Source organism: Zingiber officinale, chromosome 7B (assembly GCF_018446385.1).
Source record: "Zingiber officinale cultivar Zhangliang chromosome 7B, Zo_v1.1, whole genome shotgun sequence".
Classification (NCBI taxonomy): Eukaryota; Viridiplantae; Streptophyta; class Magnoliopsida; order Zingiberales; family Zingiberaceae; genus Zingiber; species Zingiber officinale.
The window spans coordinates 115,966,545-115,989,289 of NC_055999.1; the positions used below are offsets into that span (position 1 = coordinate 115,966,545).

Here is a 22,745-nt window from a genome sequence, read left to right on the forward strand (position 1 = left end):
TCCACGAGGATGCTGAGTCAGATCAACACCCTCATTCTGACATTCTGACTCATCTTTAAGATAGAAAAAAAAAGTAAGTGGTTTTGTCCCTTTTTTGTCTTCTTTATTTCTTTTCGATCCACTAGACAAAGCTGCATTTCTTTTTCTTTGAATCCCATATCAATAAAAACATGTTTATTTATAAAAATACTATACACCTATTTTTTTATGAATTTGATAAATATTATTTGATCTTAATCAAAAAAATATTTCGGCAATAGATTAAAAGACACATTTAAAATTACAAGATTATCAAAAACACACACCAAATTTTCAGATTTGCCAAATAACATACTTTTTTTTTTTTTCATTTTATCCTATGGTGTTCGAACTTCAAATATTTTCATAGGAGCAGAACGATGATCAGACGATTAGTCTGTAAATCGGATATCTCATGCCAACCAAATATTTTCATGTGGAAATTTCGTCGAACACGATGCAGAAGCAGCACAGTGCGCAGCGCCACGACCTCTTTTTACTGTCGCTGGTTTGGCGGATTCTGCATGCGATGGGCATTCCGGTCATCGAACTCCCAACGGGCGAATTCAGCAAGCGGACCAGACACGCGACGCTGCAGGAAGCAGTGTGGAGACGATATAAATGCAAGCCACCACGCAAGGGCAGCAACAGCAAAAGCCGCTCCTTTTTCCAATCACCGACGTCTTTCCCCCTTTCCTTCTTGATTCCTCATCCTCGAATTGCCGTCAAAATCCCGGCTTGCTTCTGTTCTGTGCCGGTGACCCCCCGGAAAAGATCGGACCTTTTTGGCTGGTTTGGGTGCTCGGCCTCTCCTGGAGATGGCGGACGTGAAGCCGGAGGAGATCGCGGCGCACCCTCCCATGGATCAGCTTCAGGGATTCGAGTACTGCATCGACTCGAATCCTTCTTGGGGTTCGTCCACGCTTCTCGATTTCTCCTCCCTCCCCCTTCGTTTTTTTTTTGTTCCGATTTGTGCCTGACGCATTGGGTCGCAGGAGAGGCGGCGGTTCTAGGGTTTCAGCACTACGTACTCTCCCTGGGCACGGCGGTCATGATCCCGACACTACTGGTACCCCTGATGGGCGGCACCGACGTAAGTCCTCATCTCCCTCACCAAAACCCTACCTTTTTGCAATCGATTCTCCTCATCTCTTCCCTCTTCGATCCATTTTTGCAGGACGATAAAGCTAGAGTTGTCCAGACATTGCTCTTCGTAACTGGAATAAACACTCTCATCCAAACCCTATTTGGAACTCGTCTTCCCACAGTCATCGGTGGTTCGTATGCATTTGTAGTTCCCATCATCTCGATAATCCGCGACTCATCCCTGACACGGATAACCGATGACCATGAAGTAAGTCGATTAGTGTCAAGCTGCATGATCTAGCCAGTGAATCAATCCTTGTTAGACTAATTCTCTGTGCCTGCAGAGGTTCCTGCAAACCATGAGAGCTATACAGGGAGCTCTAATTGTCTCATCCAGTATTCAGATTATACTGGGTTACAGCCAGTTGTGGGGGATCTTCTCCAGGTATAGCTAGATATATCTTCTTCTTCTTCCTCTTTATGGTGTGTCCTCTAGTTGCATTGTCGAACCATATCGGCTGAATTCGTTTGCTATAGTTTATTGAATTGAAGGATCCACCAATTAGTGTTTGGCTTATTCTTGTCTTTGGCACAGATTTTTCAGCCCTCTTGGAATGGTTCCAGTGGTTTCATTGGTCGGATTTGGCTTGTTCGACAGAGGATTCCCCGTGGTACTCTTCTTCGATGTCTCTTTTTTTCCTTTAGTAGCTCTACTTGCATGTTGTGCTTACCTAATTGTGATTACGATAAGCTAAGCTTGTTTGGTCATTAGGTTGGGAGATGTGTGGAGATTGGTGTTCCAATGATCATACTCTTCGTGGCTGCCTCCCAGGTATTTACCTTCTTACTTGATACACTGATTCAGCTTGACTAAAACTGATCGTACCAACTTTTCTAAGTCTCTACTTTCATGTACTCTTTAAGCTTGCCTTCTAATTTGAACATCGACAATATCTTTAGTACTTGAAGCATGTTTATATTCGGCGGTTGCCTGTACTCGAGAGGTTCTCTCTTCTGATAACCATTACAATCATATGGATCTACGCCCACTTGCTCACTGTTGGCGGTGCATATAGACACCGGCCTGACCGTACACAATTCCATTGTCGCACGGACCGTGCCAACCTCATCTCTTCTTCTCCTTGGTACACGTCTAACTGGTTTCCTTGTTCTGAATTATAGTGCACCGCTATTTTACTAACATATAAAGGATTCCTTTTTTAAAAGGATAAAGATTCCATATCCCTTGCAATGGGGTGCACCGACTTTTGATGCTGGACATTCCTTTGGAATGATGGCTGCTGTGTTTGTATCTTTAGTCGAGGTGAGAAGTTACACTAAGTTAGTTATCCTCGATCGAAGTAACATGAATAGATATCTTGTCATCTGTAGTCGACCGGAGGATTCAAAGCAGCAGCTCGCCTTGCCAGTGCAACACCTCCTCCAGCTCATGTTCTAAGCCGTGGCATTGGATGGCAGGTGACTTTCCGATTTAGGGCATCGACTTCTACATGTAATCGGGATTGTTGTAAATTTTTGTACTTCAAAAACTTAATAGGGAATAGGAATTCTACTTGACGGATTATTTGGCACAGCAACCGGTTCCACTGTATCTGTGTAAGTTACTTGTTCGCGTGTTTCTCATTTCTTACTTTGGAATACGAAACCTTGAAAGTTTACCGAAGAAATTTTATTCTTCAGTGAGAATGTGGGGCTTCTTGGATCAACCAGAGTCGGAAGTCGTAGGGTTATCCAGATCTCGGCTGGTTTCATGATATTTTTCTCCATCTTGGGTGAGTCAAGCACTACTAATAAGACTTAAGCAGTCACTTGAAATTTTGAATGATAGTTTTAACCGGGAAACTCTATTGACAGGTAAATTCGGAGCATTGTTTGCTTCCATTCCCTTCTCAATCTTTGCTGCGGTTTATTGTGTTCTCTTTGGGATCGTCGGTATGTTCGTCCTCTTGCTGACATAAAAGTTTAGCATCCATCCGTTTGGATTCTCTGCAATAGCTGATTTTTTTGCTTCTAATTCTGTCTTTCAGCTGCGGTTGGGCTCTCCTTCTTGCAGTTCACAAACATGAACTCCATGCGCAACCTCTTCATCGTCGGCGTCTCCATCTTCCTCGGCCTATCAATTCCTGAGTACTTCTTCCGCTATGCTGCCGGTGCTCAACATGGTCCAGCTCACACCAGGGCACAATGGGTTTGTTTGTAACACTTGCCGGTGCTCAACACGGTCCAGCTCAACTAGAATATTTTCTGATTCAGTTTCAACTTGTGCAATTGCAGTTCAACGACTACATAAACACGATCTTCACATCGCCACCTACTGTGGCATTAATGGTGGCGATTCTCCTGGACAACACGCTCGACTACAAGAACACGGGCCACGATCGAGGCATGCCATGGTGGGCGAGGTTTCGAACATTTAATGGAGATACTAGGAATGAGGAGTTCTACACCCTCCCCTTCAACCTCAATCGCTTCTTCCCTCCATCGTGATGTAAGATTTTGTTTAGTTGAGGTAGAGGAAGACAGAAGCAGACTCAGATTGTTGAGCAATGAGAGGTAGATAAGAATAGGTTGTTCTTCAGGATAAACTCATTATTTTCTTTGTAATTTGTGTGTGTGTGTTTTTTTTTATTTTGTGGACAATAAATTAGTTTTAATTCATGATGGTTCTGCTATCTAGAAAAATGAGATCATATTGAGTTGGGTTTTGATTTATTTTTTTTTCCACTTGTAATATTGAAAGCGAAGGGAAGCCTACCTGCCTACACAATGATAAAGTTGCAGTCATATAATTTAGTTGTCATGTGTTTATTGCAACAATAACATCTTGCAATGTAGATAATATTACATATAATAATAGATTTTTTTCGCGAGATGCTTCGTGCATTGGATTATAACTTGAAATTTAAAATGCTTCTACTTTAAATTGAATTGAAGGTCGTGGTATTTTCGTCTTTAAAAGGAGAGAATTTACCCTTGCCTAGGCCTTAAATTCTCTCATTCAAAAGGGTAAACCGATACAAAAAGGGTGTGCGAACATCCATAAAGATGATTACTTAACATTATTAAGTGAGTGACCAACAATACTAATTCTTTCAAATAATTCATCTACTTGAGAGGAGCTTAGAATCACTTGTGGATGCTTTCTTTCCATTAGAGACGTTTTCATCTTCATCGCTTGAGCTCTCCCCCAAATCATCAATGAGCATCAACGCAATGTAACAAGAAGACCTTGGAAGTGCATCCCAAGTGGTAACGAAGGCATGGTTCTTTGTAGGCCTTGCACTAATCCCTCATCTTGAAATGAATCGATTGAGACGGCATCCCAAGTAGCCTTCAATCTCTTCTTCTTGCTCTTCTTGTTTTCTTACTTTAGGTTTAGTCGCTCGTTCTTGTAATATCACTTCTTTTAGCATCCGAAGCAAGTGACATTTGCCTCTGACTTAATCATTTTCTTTCTTCATATCTTTCATCTTCTCCTTGTCATTACTCTTTTTGGAATTCTCAAAAAGCATCTTTACATTTTTCTTGCTTATATTTGGCTTCACCTATTGGAATCAATTAAGTCTTTGTGTTCTTCCACTAGAGCTTCAAACCCTTTCTCCATGGCCAACCAATTACAAATTCCTCCATTAGATAGAACTCAATCCTTTGCTTCCAATAGCTAGAGCGAGTAGAGGACTAAAATTTCTCACAAAACTAACGCTAAACTCAATGATTAGTCTAAGTGAATTTGTGTGACAATATCTTAAGTGAGTTAGCTGAAGAAGTATAATACATACGAGAACAAAATCGAAGACTGCTAACGAAGCAAAACCCTAATAACAAGACAAGAACAAAAATACTCTTTAGAATTTAAGAAACGACTCCTAAAATGGTAGGAACAAACCATCCAAATTCAAATGTAAATAAGCACAATGAAGATAATAGGGTTTACCACAAGAACTTGCGAGAGTTTGAAACTTTGATGAATCCAAATTCTTAGAGATGTTTGGCACCTGAGAGCACAAAGAACAAAATATTCCTTGTATGTTCAAAAAATATCCAAAGAAATGATGATAAAGAATAGTAGAGCATTAATCTCTTATAGTGAAACATGGAGACCATTCATTGACTCTCAGCAACGCGGGTTACACTTCCAACAAAAACATGAGGCTTCTTTCTTATAGTGAAACACCAAGAACACAAACTGAATCCACATGCATTATTATAGAAAATGTTTAATGATAAAATGGTTGCCATTTGTAATGGTAGTAATTCTAGTTCCCATTCTTCTTGTACTTCTCTTCAATTTACCCAGAAAAAAAATATACAAATTCTATCCGTTATGAATCAAAATTGATCAAAATTTGATCTTTGAAGGTCAGGGAAAAAAGAGCATATTGAGGGAAAATTAGAATGAGTTGGTGCAAAAGATTAATGCCTAGAAGATTAAATTCCCTAATGGTTAAATTTGTCCTGCAGTAATTAATTAGATGAGGTACCGGATGTCGGGGTCGTGGATCAAGAAGCCGCCGGGGAGGGAAGCCGGAGGGGGGTCGTAGAGGGCGCTAGTGGGGGCGGCAAGTTGCTGCTGGAGTTCCTTCTGACTGCGGAGCTCGAGGACCTTGCGGTGGGAGTTGGAGTGCTGGGAGACGACGAAGTTGGGGCTGGCGGCTGGGCGGTACTCCGGGACGAGGCGGCCAGACTTGAAGCGGACGCCGCAGGCGTTGCATAGTGTTTTGGGGCCCATCGGCCCCGTCCGCCACTGCGGCGTCTTGTTAGTCTGGCAGTGGAGGCACCGGCGCCCGTTATTGGCAGTGGTGACCACCCCCGCCGACTCCTTCTTCTGGGGCTTCTTGGAGGCAACGGCGGCGGGTGGCGCGATGAGCTCCGAGTCCTGTGACGGCCCAGCCTCAGCGGCCGAGTGGGACAGGACAAGCAGCCGGGAGGACCAATTGCCAGGGGCGCCCCGGGAGCGCTTGCTCCGCGCCTTGCCCGGGACGGGCGCCTCGGGGCGGAAGGTGGACACTTGGTCGGCCTGGCAGGCAGCTGCCAAAGCGGTGGCCGTGGCGGTGCACGACGAGGAAGAGGAGGCGGTGGAATTGACACCGCTGATGAGATGAAGCTTGTGCAGGTCTTTGCTGGAGAAAGAATCCTCTGAGACATCGGACATCGCCCACTCGAATTCGAGCTTCGTCAGCTCCGCCATTGCATCGTACTGCTGCATTCGCGATAGGAAATTAAATTAAATTAACCAAAAACATTTTCCATTCCATCTCAACAATACCCACTTTGAGAGCAGAATTTTGTTGCAGAGTATGAATCCAGTTGTTGGTTCGATGAACTAAACAAATTACTACGAGTAGGATCGTTTCTTCTTACATCGTTTCAGTTTTGGCTGCCCTAAACTCCAAAGTGAAAACTGAACTAAAATTAACTCCAAATTGAAAGAGGGATCTGCCGGATATGGATGATTTCTTTTGCAACCTCTGTAACAAATTCATCAAAAAAAAAAAAAGGAAAAATAGAAAGAAGAAGCATAAAATTACTCTGTGTCTCTCATTTCAACCTTGAAACAGACGTTTAGAAAATTCGAAAATCCAACGTTCAATTGCCACAGTGATAAACGCGTTCACACAATCCGCTTCCTATACAACAATAAATTAGTACACATTCATGAGGAGAAACAAATAAGGTTCAATTTACCGGTTCACAGAAGTCGTCTGGGAGGCCGGCGTCGGCCATGCTCCGACGGAAGACAGCCTCGCGGTCACAAGCGGACAAGGAGTTGCAACAGCTGTCCGTGGCCTTGACGGTGGAGGAACCAGTCAAATTTTCAGCGGCGCCATCGGATCCGCCTTCTTCTTCGGCGGCGGCGCCCCACCCCGCGGCCTCCTCCTCATTGGAGAAATCCAGCAGATCCTCGACCACGAACTGCTCCCCTCCACCTCCAACCTTCTCCGGCCCGCAATGCGCGGCCCCAGCGCGGCAGAAACCAGCGTGGAAGAGATCCGGCGCCTCCATCCCCCGCTCCGAGCTAGGGTTTCCAGAGAGATCGAGATCGGAACCCAAAAAGAGGAATCTCCGGGTTTGCTCGCCGCAGGGGGACGAGACTGAGGTGAAATGAAGCCTTAAATACTCATACGATCGTGCGAGTGCCCTCTTTTACCCAAAATGCCCTCCTCGTCTTCACTCGCTATACCTTCCACAAAGCCACCGGAAAGAAGGGCACTTTCGGAATTAAGCTAATTCCCACGATTAATAAAGCGCCCAGGTTTATTAATTTCGTGTTAATTAATGGAAATTCTCTTCCGAAAAATTATTTGAATTTTTTTTAAAAAAAAAGCACTAAAAAACAACTTTTTAAAATATATAAATATACTTTTTCTAGAAATTTCTATTTCCACAGCTCTTCATGCGGAGTCGATCCATCGCTGCTTGTAAATGCGACTCGTGCATTGCCGTCCAAGTTCTCAGCCGGATGCTACTGTTATTCCCCGTTTCCCTTATTCGGGAAACCCGTTTCCTCACGTCGATGGCGGCCCCCAATTCCCCTTCTTGTTTCGCGCGAGGATCCGACGCGGTGGAGGTTTGTTGCTTGGCGCGGGTTTAGGCTTTTAATTAATCGAGATAATTGGCTTTGATTTACAGGCTGTAAATAGCACGTTTATTTATTTGTTTTTATTTTTGTGTTTTTTAGCGACGATTACACGGCGTCAGGTTAAAGAAGCGGGGAGGAGGCACGTGTCAGTCAGAGATCTTTGGGACGCCTCCAACGCGGTTTCGTTTGGCTAAACTTATTAAAAACAGTTTATAAACTGCTTATAAATTATTAGATCTTATTTTAAAAATAAATATTTAGATAAATTTATTATAATCAACTTAAAGGTATTGATGTGTTTGATATTATAAGATCTTTTTATTAATAAAATTATCAAAAAGGATATAATACTATTAATAGATGATTTTGGACTTTTTATTAATAAAGGATTTTGAGCGAATTTTTGTACCGGGGGAGAGAAAATTGGAAAGAGACGTTTGTGAAGAAGATGACACAGTACTGAAGAGAAGTCGGCGGAGATAAAAAGATATTAGACTTATAAAAAATTATGGAGGATAAGATGAGGATTTATGAAATTATATAAGAATATTTTAGAGAAAAAAATTATTAAAATAAGATTTTTTTTTTAAAGTAGGGTCTTCCATACTTTTTTAAAAATAACTTATAAGCTCCAAAACATCTTATTTTGACAACTTATAAACTATTTGAACAAAATGTTACCAAATAAATTTGAAGAGCTTATAAGCTCTAAAACAGCTTATAAGCTCTTTTAGAGAGCTTATAAACTCAGCCAAACATCCTTTTAATCACATAAAATCTAAATAATTCTGAATTAGTTTGAATTAAAATTAATATATTTTTTTAATAATATAAATTGAAAGTAATAAATTTTTAAACTCAGAAAGATTTAATAAAATTTATCACAAATGTAATGATACTCACTAATCAACCCTTGCAATAGATTTATAAAAGTTTTATGATTTAAAAAATATTAAACTTTCGAATTTTTAAATGGAATAGGTTCATTAGCTAGTTTAAGTTTTTTTTTATAAAATTCTGGTGGAATCATTTTCTATAATAACTACGTCATTAACATTTAAGAAAAGGAGAATAAGTAGAAACTTTAAAAATAAATAGAATTGTGTTGTAAGGACCATGTCGAAGTCAAAGAGCGACCATAACTATGTCGAATTTTGCCAGGAATGCACAAATAACTTATTTCAAGTAGTAAATAGCTTTGCAAAGATAACAAACTTGGTGAGGAAGATGAGACGCTCTAGAAGTAGCTCCTCATCAATGTGTTGTGTCATAGAAAAAAAAATGACATTTTGTGTCCTTTTAGTCGAACACTCGGTGTTCGGTTTTGGGGCCGATAGCAAGATGTAGAGCATGGTGGTGATTCAAGAATCATGCTGGCAGGAGGATGGTTAAGAGCTATCATTGAAACTCTAGGATAGAGTTTCAATGAATCATGGCAATGGTAGCCTTTTTCTCTATACCGTATCGTAGGAAGACACACAGGAGCGAAAGGAGAATTTATGTTAAATGCTAAGGCAGAAATAGTACTAACAGGAATAGTTTTTCCATTAGCAAATCTGTATGTTACAAGAGTTCAATGACTTAATGTCGAGATGGTATAGCCGTAACAAAAATAATAAGACTGATGCGTAGGCAATGACTTTCTTCGATATGTCCATTCTACTTATTTGTTTATCTTGTATTGGTTATTCATAAGGAAACAAAAAGAATTGCTATCAACAGTTTCTCACAAAATTGGTAGAGCATGACACTAAAGAATGGAGCGCAGCAAGTTTCATGCAGACCTGAACAAAGAATCATGCAAAAACTTCAAATTCAATTGCTTTCTTTTCCCATGGCAGATCTAGGATGATGGCGCCTCGAACCGGACCTTTTGTCCCTCCCACGCCTTGCGGGAATCTTGGGGGGCAGCTTCCTTGACGGAGGAGCTCTTGTATCTGGAACTGTTTTTCTAGGGGGCTCGTTAGTTGCTTCTGAAGGTGGCGGAAAAATGGAGGCAGTAAGGACTTTCCGTTGTTCCAACAAGTCTCTGTGGTATGCCTGCATACCAAAGACAAGACGAGACTATTTTTCAGAGTACATTGATTGTATCCTATGACTACTTGGATGACAAAGTAGTGATGCTCTAGGCACTCAAACAAATCATAGCATTTAGTGCATACGAGAAACAGAACGATTGGCACAAAGAAGTAGGTAAGTTTGAACCAGGAATTCTTTGTTTTCTAAGCTTGCATAGGTCGTTACCTGAACAACAAAGTTGCGCCTTTCACAGTCCATGAACATGTTAATTGTCCAATTCACTCTAGACATTAGCTTATCCCTGACGGTACTGAAACTGATTTGATCCCTAGAGGTAAAACGGTCAACTTCGTTGAACCACAAACATGTGAATAGATTGGTAATAGGTATGTGTTCCTTGATGATCACACATCCCTCAGGAACATCTGTAGTTTTTATAATAAAAAATCTTTAGAAAACTGGCAACATAGAACTATAAAACCTTTCAAGCAATCCATAGTAAGAGGATCGATTACTGACCACTTGTAATGGGAAGCTTGGATGGAGAATAATGTGTTAGACCCTCTTTCTTATAAAATTCTATTTGAAAATCTATAGACGCATTATCATACTTTCCAGCAGCCTTGTTAGCCTCTGCTTCCTCAAAAACATCAAAGCGCTTGTAGTGCCGAGAGATAGCAAAAGTGTAGTTCTTCCGCCACAAGAATCTGAAATCCAATCAAAGCAGTGATGGTATATATGTAAGGTATTCCAAATTTCCAAATTTTGTTTGGATGAGAAAAGGGAGAATTTTGAAAAATCTACATACTCATAGACCCTATCAAATTATGGGGGAGCAAAATAGTTTCAGAAACCAAAAAGGAGGGGGAAAAAGGCTAGAATAACAGTCTTTTTCTTTTTCATACTATTTGCAGACAAGTCATATTTGTCCTTTGCACAAAATGAAGTATTCAATCTAGCACTGAGGAACCTTTGACAGGTCTTTTTTATTTTTATTTTTTGGATTCAGACATACAGAGAATATTTTGGTATACATTAGTGCAGAACCATGACACAGAAAATAGTAACATCAGTTTCTTTCTTGGACAAACAAAAAGCATAATAGATCATCACTTGATGAAATGAAGACACTGGGCAACCACAATTTTCTATCACCTTGTGACTTTACTAGGCTGGTCAATCTGGGTGTAAACCCAATTACTTCCGTTTAAATTTTTTTCCCAAAAAAAAAAAAACTGCTATCATTCAACTACAAATCATGTGACCTACATTAATCACTAATCTAATAAGTATAATACTTTTCCAAGATGGAAGTTAAATCAGAAAACTAATTCAGTTGCAGCATAATGTTACATAAGTTAAACCAATATCTGAAAGCCTAATTGAGATATCATATAGTTATTTATGTATTTGAGTGAAATATTGAATAAAAAGCATGCTCATTGATTAAGTATACCTCTCAAGAACTTGATAAGGGTCCACAGCAAGCTCAAGTTTTCCATCAATCCAAAGAGAGAATCGGGCATTTGGGAAAAGCCTATGTAGCAAGAGCTTTGGAACCTGATAGATATAGACGTTAGTCAGAATCATGTGTGGCATATCTTGATCATGAACAACATTCAAAAATTTATTACTTCAGAGACGATAAAAAACCAATGGAACATGAAACATAGTCTCACCTTACAAAGTCATTTCTGGACATAACCAATTGAGGAAGGTAGCAAAATATCATAACAAACTCTTACACACAGTATGAAATCAATTCAATTTTCTGCCTAAGTTCCACACTAACAATATCTATAAAATTCAATAACTAATTACTAAAAGAATGTGCATCCTCACGTTTTGCCAAGATCCACCTATAGCTGCTGTCTATACATCATTGTTAAATTGCAATGTGCTCTCTATATACAGGGCTTGATTTCGCCTGTATTTTCATCGAGGGAAAAAAAAACACTACAGAACTGTTAGTGCACATTTTTTCAACAATCAACAACTTGTGCTAAGTGTGACTAGATAACTGACAACTACCTAAAGTTGAAAAGAAAAGAAATTATAAAAAAGTGACACATACTCTGAAAACACTACCTAACGCCCCATACCTATCTAAAATCAATGTACCTTTAACTAATTCATGTGGCAAAACTCAAGGGATTTTATAATTAATTGGTTTCTTCTGCCTGTAAGACTGCCAACCTTGTTATTTAACCAAGTAACTTTCAATAGATATTAAAGAGAAAATGACTGTGCCACAAGTATTGACCTTAAAAAAATTCTTGATGACAATTCTAGAAGATCTGCCTATGGTTTAGTCTTAGAAGATGCACTACAGCCTCTAGTGACTTAGAAGATCCCTAATTTCTTCTTAGAAAAGTCCCCTGATGGCATAAATCTTAAAGAATCTCCTATTCACTCAACCTTTATAAAGAACTTTACCTACTCTTAATCAGAACTTAGACTTACAAATTATATCTCGTTCATTCATGTTACTTTGAAAGATCGAAAGTGAATATTAAATGAAACAAACAGCAAGAAATAAGAATTCAAGATGATAACAAAACAATTATGATTTAATTGATACATGTCCTTTTACAGTTACTTATGACCCCAAACACGTAAGTCTGGCGACTTTGTTTCCCTATCTATTACTTCCACCATACAAGAGTCTTATTAAGCTAATACAAGAGATGAAAGTTGATCTCAAGATCACAATTATATTGAATAATGATTAATATATTTAGTGATATGGTAAATTTATCCTCTTGCATTCATTAACTCAAATTGTCTATTACAAAAATACACTAGGATTGTTATTGTCCAATATATAATTGTTTTTGAGAAAAAATAATTATAATTCAAGTTTATTTAACTTACCCATTTAATCATTAGTTTAACTTTCATGTTTGATGATTTATTAATTTACTAGGAAGCATCGAGGCACCATCCTAGTATGTTAACTTTATCATAAGTCATGCTTCTTTACCCAGTAGATCCATCCTCAGCATTATCATTTCTACTGCCAATGATTACTAAGGAGATGTAAACATTATCCTTGGTCTATGATCACTTGAGAAGTTTTCTTATTCACAGGAAGTGACAACCAAAAGAAGAAGAAAATAAATTAAGCCTTAATTCCTCAAGAAGTTAGAGAAATAGACTACGCCGAGTCGCCGACTCCTCACTAATTGACTAAATAGAAGGGATGATCAATGAGATATAATGAACATGGTGGCAAAGTTGGTGATGCCATTGTTCCTTATGCTTTAAAATGATTATCTAAGAAAAATATTGACAAGTCACCTACAATTAGGTTCTCCTTAGTAGGAGAGAACATTGCAAATTAAAATTTTAATTTTTAAAGGATAAGTTGTTTTAGGTATTTTTTTATTTATTTGTAATTTTATTTGGACTGCAATGTTTAAAATAAATTCAAATTTTCCCATGTTAATTATCATTTTTGCATAACAATACTTCTTTATTAGACTTTTCATTTTCTATGTGAGATGATTATTTCTGTGTGCGAGATTTTTTATCCCTATGTCACCTCAAATGGTATTAGATCTCCATGTGATTTATCATTCTCTTTTGTGATGTGTCATTCTGATTTGGCTCAAGTAGAATTATTTGTTTATTCTCAATAATAGACTATTATTTGAACCAAGAACAGACAGCAAGTTCTAAAACATTGTCAATGATGTACTTAACCAAAAAATACATATTGGTTGATGGTTCTTTAAATGATTTACCATAGTAGATCCTATTCCATAAGAAAGGTACACGTTAAATGAATCAGTTTCAAATAATGCTTGTACTCATTCCACTAGTATTAAGATGTAAACAGTTAAGGCATCTTTTTGTTTGCTATTGTTGAATTTGATTGGCTAACACACTTATTCCAAAAAGATCAATGGGTGTGAATGGGTGTGAAAGCCATTAGGAAAGGAACCAATTTATATTTATACTTTATTTAATAGACCACCATACTTAACCATCTGAGATCAATGGGTGTGAAGCCTCCTAGATTCAACATGCCTCCTCTCATCCATCATGAGTCAGAGGTATGAACCTTTCTTATCACACAATTACAATTCAAACCAGATTAGGATACTATAGTGAATTTGATAAGCTAACAATTTATTCCAAAAACTTAGGCAGTTAGAAAAGAGAACAATTTATATTTGTAATGAACCACCATGCTTAACATAGGTAATATTTAAACACCACCATGTTAAAGTTGATTGGCCAATCATGTGTCACAAAAGCTAGAGTTGTAAAAAAAACATAGTAATTTATATTTATATTTATATTTTATATGATGGACCACCACATTAGTGGAAGTTTCATGCACGGGGATACCCCTTTATGACGGACCACCGCACTTGTACATGTGAGACCAATGGGCACAAACTCTCCTAGCTTCAACGCCTATAATATACATTAAGGTTTCTCCATTTACTCCACTTTATTCTACAAGTAATTTCCTCTAGCCTGAGACACACTTCTTATTTAATAAGTTCTAGAAAAAGAAATCAAGCCAGAATTTGATGAACTTCACAAGTTAGTAATTGACATATTTTCTTTGCAAGAAATGCCAGAATTTTACTCCAAGCCAGAATTTTACTCCATGTAGCATAAGGTAGATCTAAACCAGATTGGGAAATTTACATGTCGCCATATGTTCCTTACCACTAAAACCTTAAACATACCCCTTCAGGTAAAACACTTGTAGCTAGTTGAAAAATTAAGTTACTACTGAATGTTATTTAATATTAGACAATTGCTCATTATTTTGAACTTTTCACCAAATTTGATCTTTTAGACATCTAGCTCTTTGTTGATAGTTCTCGTTATTTGGTCGAGATTGCTATTAAATTTTCCTGGACGAGATAGGTGAAATGATCCTAGAAAAGAAAGCTTCAACTTCTAGACACATATAATTTTAGATCTCTCCATGGTTTGAAATCCGGTACCATTTTGAGTGGTATAGTCAAGACATGTATTTTGATACATCACCAAAAGCTAAAATTGATCAGCATGAATAATCCCTCTTGTGTCTCCTGTAGCGATTGTGATGATGAGAATTGTGTCACGCTGACATCAAACACACTTTGGCACACTACGACATACATTGAGATGAATTTAAGTAATATTTGTTATGGTTTTATAGTTTAATCCTCTAAAATTCTAATTCAATTAATTATCTAATTCTGTTTTATTTGTATAAGCAAATAAATTAAGATAAGAGGAAGAAGATTATTGGTGTAAAACTTATATGAGTTTATCCCAATACACATTAAAGTAATAATAATATTATTCTTAATTCAAATTATTATTGATATAGCCTTATTAAAGTAAAAAAAAAATGTAAGTGAAGGTTGATTAAAAAGTAAAATTCATTTAAATCTTAGCATGCTTTAACACATGTCGAAACATGTTATCTAAATTCTTCTAGAAGCATACCGAATGTTGGCATAATAAGGTGCTAAAATTGTATCATTCCAGTTATGCACTATAATTAGTATTAACCTAGTCAAACCCACACAACTAGAGATTTCAAACATTAGATCACTCAAAATCCTTACTGGAAAGCAATTTATGGAATGTTGTTTGAGTCAAATCTTTGACGGGTTATGTCCTTTCAGTATGTATGATAATTGATCATTAGCTTAAAAGGCTGCATGCTTTAACAGTTTTATAGTCTAGAAGCAGTATATATCAGAAGATATATTATCACTAAAACTGCAAAAAATAAGGAACTTATCAAGTGTCGTAGTATGCCTGCAACTCAAGCATGATCAAGGAATCCTGAACTGTAACAAAGATAAACTAATGAAGGAATCAACAATATTAGGACAATATAGTCACTAACTACAATTTAAGCAGTAATCTTCAAATATGCTAACTGGTAGTTACCACAATTAAAACTAACATATGATTAGAGATATAAAAAGTACCTTTCCATTACGCCTGGCATCTACATAAGGAAGGTTCCGAACCACCACCACTCTCCACAAACCAACTCTTTTGGTATTGACTGAGCCACTAGAATTTTTTATGTATGTTTCAGTTTCTTCGTCAACAAACATGTAAAAGCATGCATGCCTCTTTGCATAGTCACTGACATTCTTTGGTTGTTGCATTATATCATAATTTCCTGATCAACCAGAAGACATAAGTGAATCTATGAGCGCATCAAACAGCGCAAAATAACAACCACGACAAAATGGATAGTAGAATTACTATACCAAAAATAGCAGAAGCTACAACAACATCATGACATTCCTCCATCTCAAGAAGATCAGTCTCATCTATGTCAAACCCAGTCCCTTGACCAGGTTTCATTCCCTTGGCAAATCTTAAAACAACAGTTAACATTGGCTTAGACAAGAATAGCATTTGAAAAATCAATAGATCTAATTAAGAAGATTCATTGAAAAAAGTAAAATAAGGCATCATAAATAGATGTTTCAAATTATAAAATATATCCACTCCCTCTAATCAGAGAAATGGACTGTTAAGGAGCAAAGCATACCCACAGTGCACAGTCATTGATTCCTTTATATTGAAAGATTCAATCCTCTCCTGAAATGATGGATGTCCTCCGAAGACAGAGCCTCCATTCGACTCATTGGCAATCAAGTTAACTTCTGAAATGTAACTTAAACTCTTAAGGAGAGGGGAAGGTGCAGGTGAAGGTGGCATAAGGAGCACAGCATGCTCTACAGGTACATAACAAACAGGACAGGCTGCAAAGAGAGAATGTTTGAGTTAGTCTATAAATACACCTAATTATCAGTGTTCTTTTACAAATGATGAGATCACAAGACATACGTCGTGGACCAGTGCGCTTTTTATCTGCTAGCGGTGGAGGAAATGAAAAACTTTCACAAGGATGTGGTGTTGAAGGAAGCATGGGAGCAGAAAGCCCAGTTACATTGTTGGTAGTTACAGATTTTTGCATAGAACTGGTATTGTTATCAGGCTTTGGTTCTTTTGCTGGAAGATCAGGATCCTTGTCATTATTAATGGATAACCTATCAGAATTTACAAAATTCTGGATAGGATCTGTGAACTCCTTGCTAAAGTCAAGGTTTCCGGATTCATGGACTGATCTCCTAGTTGTATCAAACTCGGTATCTGTTTCTAGAATAAAGGGCTGCCTGACATTATCTAACGTTAACCTACCAGGATTTACAAAACTCAATACTTGGTCTGTGAAACCCATGCCAGAGTCGGGGCTTGCTGATCCATTTTCATCTGAAATCTCCACCATAAAATTGTCATATGATATGCCAAATTGCCAATAAACAATAGAACCGGTTAATAACAAAATAGAGTTCAAATATTCAGTAATCATAGGTTTAACCATTCAAATATCCTTTTGCCAAAGGAACAAAGATTATAACTGCATTCTATGATTGCCTTGCTAGACAGTGAACAAGTCGCAAGGAACAACAATATGAATTCACCAGTAATAACTAATTGGACTAGGTAGCTTGTGTTATAGTCTATCTCATGACTAGCAGAAACCATAGCTAAGAATTTTCAGTTGTCACAGATAAAAAAATAGATATTGCTCAACACTCGGTGTTGATTATTCGCATTAGCCATATGTCCAAATCAAATACAATTGATTGAATAAATAACTTTTTAGATACTTTCTAGGTGGAGCATAACAAAGCTAACGTTTGCACTGTATCCTTGTGAAAAATTCAAGTATGGTTAAATAAGTGTCTTATAAACCTACATTTACTTTAGGCTAGTATCATCCTATTGGAAATGCATGGGAAACTATAGCAATGGATGTCCTGAAAACAGTTAGACGATCAGGACTTAAGATGTTTGATCTCCGTGGAAATAAGTAAATATTGATGGCATCCAAGCTCAAATAAGTTCATGTGCCTGCTAATTCAATGGGTGACTGAAGATTTGCACAAAGACAAAGAAAGGAAGAGGGATAACCTTTCCATAAGACAGAATTAGAGGAGAGCACAGCAACGGAGGCGATGAGCAAGAGCAACATCCCAACCTTTCTCCTCCCTGCAAACTTGCACACCCGAACCAAGATCCTCTCCTTTTCTCTGGATCCAGAAAGGGACATTTTTGCTGGCTTGCGGACTGTGACCGGCGGCGACTGAGTCGGCAAAAGAGAGCCGTTCTGCAGCTGTTGCTGCAATGATCCATAACTCAGAGATCGTAGACCCAATGACGCTCCAGTCATTGTCCCTCCCAACGCACAGGCCGCCCTTTCATCTCCTTCGCTCTTCAAAAAGCCCTCTCATCCAACCTACGATCATCCAAACCACCGCCGATTCGGCGAATCGAGAACTTCAAATCCGCACTCTCGCAACGAACAATGCGTCAAAGCACCAAACACAAGAAGATCAAGATGCTACAGCCGAACTCAACTCAATTCTCCAACAACGCCGGCATATATCCAACTTCGAGCAACCGCATCTGTGCCGATCCGAGAGAATGTTCCTTCTGCCACAAATCTAAATCTAGAACACTATAACTTTTCCCCCAAAGAGAGAGAGAGAGAGAATTCAAATTTCTTGCAGATCGATCTCCGTCGGCATTACTTCACAGAGATCTTGTCGCTTCGGAGTTGGTATTCCCGTGATGCGGTCGTGAAATCGGGCATCCGATCGATCGTCGATCCGAGACCTTGCAGCTCTGATTTTTGTAGGAAAAAGAAAAACTAACAAGAGTAAAAAATCAATCAGAACAATAAAAATTAAAACCGTATTGGAATCGTTGGGTAAAACTTGCTTCGCGGACGATAAATTTTTAATATTAAAAAGTGAATATTTTAAAAAATTATTATAATATATGCTTACCTTTCCCACAATCAAGGGGGCCCGGAAACAGTCACCAATGAAAGAGAGGTACGCATCTGAGGGAGAGTACGGATAACACCTTTTTTCGGTACTAGAATTTACTAAATTAGTTAAAATAAGCAATCAATTGTAATAATTATTAAATGATATATTTGTCCATCAAAATACTCTATTTTTCCTAAATGGAACCAACCAAACTAAGCCATCATCACTATAATAATAAAAATATATATTTGATTGTTTTAAAAAATTTTAAATTCATGTTAAATTGAAATTGTAGCACTTATGGTGACATTCTTCATTTGTCTATATTTTTTAAAGATTTTGAGCACTAAAAACGTTAATAATTATTTAATTAAAGTGGTTTAAAAAGTTAAGATTTTTTTTCTAAACTTATACCGTTCTATATTACAGGTAGTGTGGATAACGATTGCAACATGTATACAAATTTATTTATAAATTATTTTCAAAACATAAACTTACCATAGGAACATATTTTTAGAAAACAATAATAATAATAATAATAAATTACAATAGAATCACCTAGGGTGAAATATGAATCCAAATATAAAGAATTATATGTAAAAAAAGTATTCACTCTCAAAAAGGTGAATAGGAGAGGAACGGCTTACAAAAGCTGTAGTGGTAAAAGTCTCTCGCCAAAGGCTATAAATAGATGCCCTAAGTTCTAGGGTTGAAAGGAGGATTGATATTGAAGTTACAGGTGACAATACTTTTAGCTTTGAATTCAATTCCCGACATTATCGAAATAGGGCATTAACAAAAGGACCATGAAATTTTGCAAAAAATCTTCTAATTTTTAAGGAGCCAATTGGATGGCACACTCTTGCACAATTAGTTTGATGAGACAAGCATTTAGGTCCAACTCCATAATATTCCTCTCACATGTATGCATGAAGATCTATTACTGAAACTAGATCGGTATATAGGGCTCGTTGTGGAGATGGATAAGGGAGGGAATGGTGCTTTCTTGGGACGATTCACCAAAATACGATCTGAGACAATTCACCAAAATACAAATACACATCAATATCACGAAGACACTGCTGAGAAAGTGTATTCGTATTAATGCGATGAAAGATAAAGATAATATAATTATATTACTGGTCTATGAAAGAATTCTTGATTTTTGCTATGCATGTGGAAGATTGGGTCATTCTTGTCGGGAATGTGATGACTTTATGGCAAACAAAGTAAATCTTGCATATGATGTTTGGTTATGGGTCTCAACTCACATGAAATGGAAGTCGGGGGACCAAGGGGAGTGGGGTAAGAACAAAAAATATTGGTCATGAGTCGAATGTGCATGATGTCTTGGAGCAACTAGGTAATTAATTTTTAAGTGGCATGGCATTAGAAGGGAAATCTTTTATGACCAACGAAGGTTCTGAGAAGGAGGAGAATATGACAATAAGGAGTTCTGCTCTGAGCAAGGGTCCGACTTGTGAGTAGGGCTGTAAACAAGTCGAGTCGAGTCGAGTCGAGTCGAGCCGAGTTTTGAGGTGTTCAAGCTTGTTTGATAACGTAACCAAGCCAAGCCGAGCATAAAATGAACCAAGCTTTTGAAATGAGTGTTCAAGATTGACTTGATTTATTTTTTATGAGCTTGAGCTTGTTTGAAACTTGGCTTGAGCTTGGTTCGTTTAGATGTTATCAAGCTCTCAATTCAAGCTTGGCTTAAGCTTGGCTTGAGCTTGGTTCGAGCTTGGTTCGTTTAGATGTTATCAAGCTCTCAATTCAAGATTATTTGATTGTTTGAAATTTTTAATTGTTTAATTGGTTATTGAGCTTGATAATTTAAATTTATTTATTTATTTTATTATTTATTTAGCATATTGAAAAGAGTTTTATTAATGAATATGATTCACGAACATTGTTCACAAACATTAACGAGCTGAACACATATGTGTTCAAGCTTGTTTGTTTAGCTTAACGAGTTGTTCAAGCTTGTTTGTTTAATTAATCTTATTTATATTGAATGAACATAAACAAGCTCTTACCAAACCAAACACCAAGCTTGTTCATGAACGCTTGGTTCATTTACAACCCTACTTATGAGGCGGATTAGATTACTCAAGCTGCTTTACTATCCTCTGTTACTGAGAAATCCCCTAATCAGTCTTGGCCTATAATACTAGTATTGGAACCGAAGGAAGTTGTGCTTGTTAATGATGGGTTAAAGTTGGGAAAAGGAAATGAATCTGGAATGTAACAGTGGAAGAGAAGGGCTAGGAGAAAGAGCAGGGAGATATCGGAGTCCCAATTTACTTTAGGAGTTAAAAGAAGTGCACAGGTGAGTTCTGATACCTTTGCACAGGAGTATACAAGTCCCTTTAAGAAAAGGGGGGAAAATGGGGTGAATACCTTGGAGTCTATGGATATTGCGGTGATAGTTGCTCTGCAACCCCATCCATAATAATGAATATTATAATATTGAATACCCGGGGCTTGAGAATCCACGGGCATTCTAGGAATTGGGGCAATTTATCATCAAAAAGAAATTCACTCTCTTATTTTTGAGTGAAATCAAAATGAGAGAGACTTCTTACAGAGGATAGAAATATAAGGTGGGATTCACAGGATATTTTATGATGGATGGTAGGGAAAGGAGTGGTGGACTAGTATTATTTTAAAAAGAATCGATTCATATTTTGATTAAATTTTATTTTTATGGGCATATAGATTATCTGGTGTATGAAGTAGATATGGTGTGGCATTTCACCGATTTCTATAGACATCCAAAAGCTTCTCTTCACCATTTCTCATGGGAACTATTGAATCAATTTAGGGATATCTCGGAGCTCAAGGAGATATTAGGGCTAGCCAAAGGGAATTTTAATGAAATATGCTTTGATAGTGAAAAATTGGGAGGAAATAGGCGGGCTCCGACTCAAATGAAAGTTTTTCGAGAAGTACTTGATTTATGTGAGCTTAAGGATCTTCATTATAGTGGGAAATTCTTTATATAGGTGAATAGAAAGGAGTCTAACAGTGTTATATTTGAGCGTTTGGACCGACTTACGAGGGAATTGAAGTGGCGCATACTTTTCCGTATGGCTTGACGATTTCTTTGGAGTTTTTTTCATTCCAATCACAGACCTATCTATATGAAGTTACAAAGGGACCAAATTAATAACCAAGCAAGTCGTGGGCTCAATAAGTTTAGATTTCAATTTGAAAAGGGTTAACTTTTAGAGGATGATTGTAGAGAGGTAATTGAGCAAGATTGAGGTTCCAGCGACCCCTACTCTTCTCTAGTGGAGCGCATGGAGTCTTGAAAAAGTGCTCTGATCCGATGGGATAACAACAAGTTCCGTAAGATTCCTAGGCGACTTAGAGCATAGAGAGAGAAATTGAATGATCTCAAGACAAATTCTCAGTGGAGTTGTCATACAGCACAGATTAAAGAACTAGAAACAGAAGTAGAGGATCTTGCTACTAAGGAGGGATTGCATTGGAGAAAAAGAAGTAGAGCATCTTGGCTTAAGGATGGAGATCATAATACACAGTTCCCAAGCCTCCTTTCGTAGAAGTCAGAATAACATTACTGTCTTGTTTTCGCGCTACAATGTCTGATGCATCGAGGATAGCGAGATGTCAAAGATTATGATGGATTATTTCAAGACTCTTTTCTCATCCATTAACTCTTCTAAAGATGATATTAGACTCATGAAAGATTTTAGGTCGATTAGCCTCCACAATATCTACTATAAAATTGTTTCTTGATCTCTCATCAATCGACTCAGGCATATTCTCTCAAGACTTATTGAAAATTCCCAGAGTGCTTTTATCCCAGGATGTCTAATTATTGATAACATCATCATGGGATTCGAGATTTTACACTGGATGAGGAGCAAAAAGTCTGGTCGCAATGGTTATGCCGCCCTAAAACTGGATATGAGTAAGCGTATGATCGAGCTAAATGAGATTTCCTAAAGCAGATGATAGCATGATTGGATTTTGATAGTTGTTAAATTACAAGGGTGATGAAATGTGTTACTTCAGTCTTTGGTTTCGTACTCTTTTAGAATCAACCAGGATGTTGTTAACCCTATTAAACCCAGTAGAAGGTGCGCAAAGGGGATTCATTTTCTCTATATTTATTCGTACTGCATGTACATGACATTTCTACTATTTTAGAGGCGTATGTGTTGGTCCCT

The 22,745-nt window shown here is 37.7% G+C and overlaps 3 protein-coding genes across 3 annotated transcripts; 1 reads left to right on the forward strand and 2 right to left on the reverse strand.

Moving 5' to 3' along the window:
- The first annotated feature begins 500 nt into the window (after positions 1-500).
- On the forward strand, positions 501-3,801 carry LOC122007068 (nucleobase-ascorbate transporter 2-like). The gene is made up of 14 exons (XM_042562831.1): positions 501-930; positions 1,014-1,111; positions 1,196-1,372; positions 1,449-1,549; positions 1,700-1,775; positions 1,877-1,936; positions 2,065-2,249; positions 2,332-2,428; positions 2,497-2,583; positions 2,663-2,721; positions 2,806-2,897; positions 2,980-3,057; positions 3,153-3,313; positions 3,400-3,801. The coding sequence occupies exons 1-14, from the start codon at positions 837-839 to the stop codon at positions 3,610-3,612; spliced, it is 1,578 nt and encodes a 525-aa protein (XP_042418765.1). The 5' UTR covers positions 501-836; the 3' UTR covers positions 3,613-3,801.
- A 1,564-nt stretch (positions 3,802-5,365) lies between these two features.
- LOC122004100 (GATA transcription factor 9-like) lies at positions 5,366-7,194 on the reverse strand. Its single transcript, XM_042559032.1, has 2 exons — positions 6,811-7,194; positions 5,366-6,325 (listed from the first exon to the last, which is right to left on the reverse strand). The coding sequence occupies exons 1-2, from the start codon at positions 7,126-7,128 to the stop codon at positions 5,594-5,596; spliced, it is 1,050 nt and encodes a 349-aa protein (XP_042414966.1). The 5' UTR covers positions 7,129-7,194; the 3' UTR covers positions 5,366-5,593.
- A 2,032-nt stretch (positions 7,195-9,226) lies between these two features.
- On the reverse strand, positions 9,227-18,464 carry LOC122007069 (probable hexosyltransferase MUCI70). Its single transcript, XM_042562832.1, has 9 exons — positions 17,687-18,464; positions 16,556-16,981; positions 16,257-16,470; positions 15,970-16,079; positions 15,679-15,878; positions 11,181-11,284; positions 10,244-10,431; positions 9,950-10,149; positions 9,227-9,745 (listed from the first exon to the last, which is right to left on the reverse strand). Exons 1-9 carry the CDS (start codon positions 17,943-17,945, stop codon positions 9,521-9,523), a joined length of 1,926 nt encoding a protein of 641 aa, XP_042418766.1. The 5' UTR covers positions 17,946-18,464; the 3' UTR covers positions 9,227-9,520.
- Between the last annotated feature and the right edge of the window lie 4,281 nt (positions 18,465-22,745).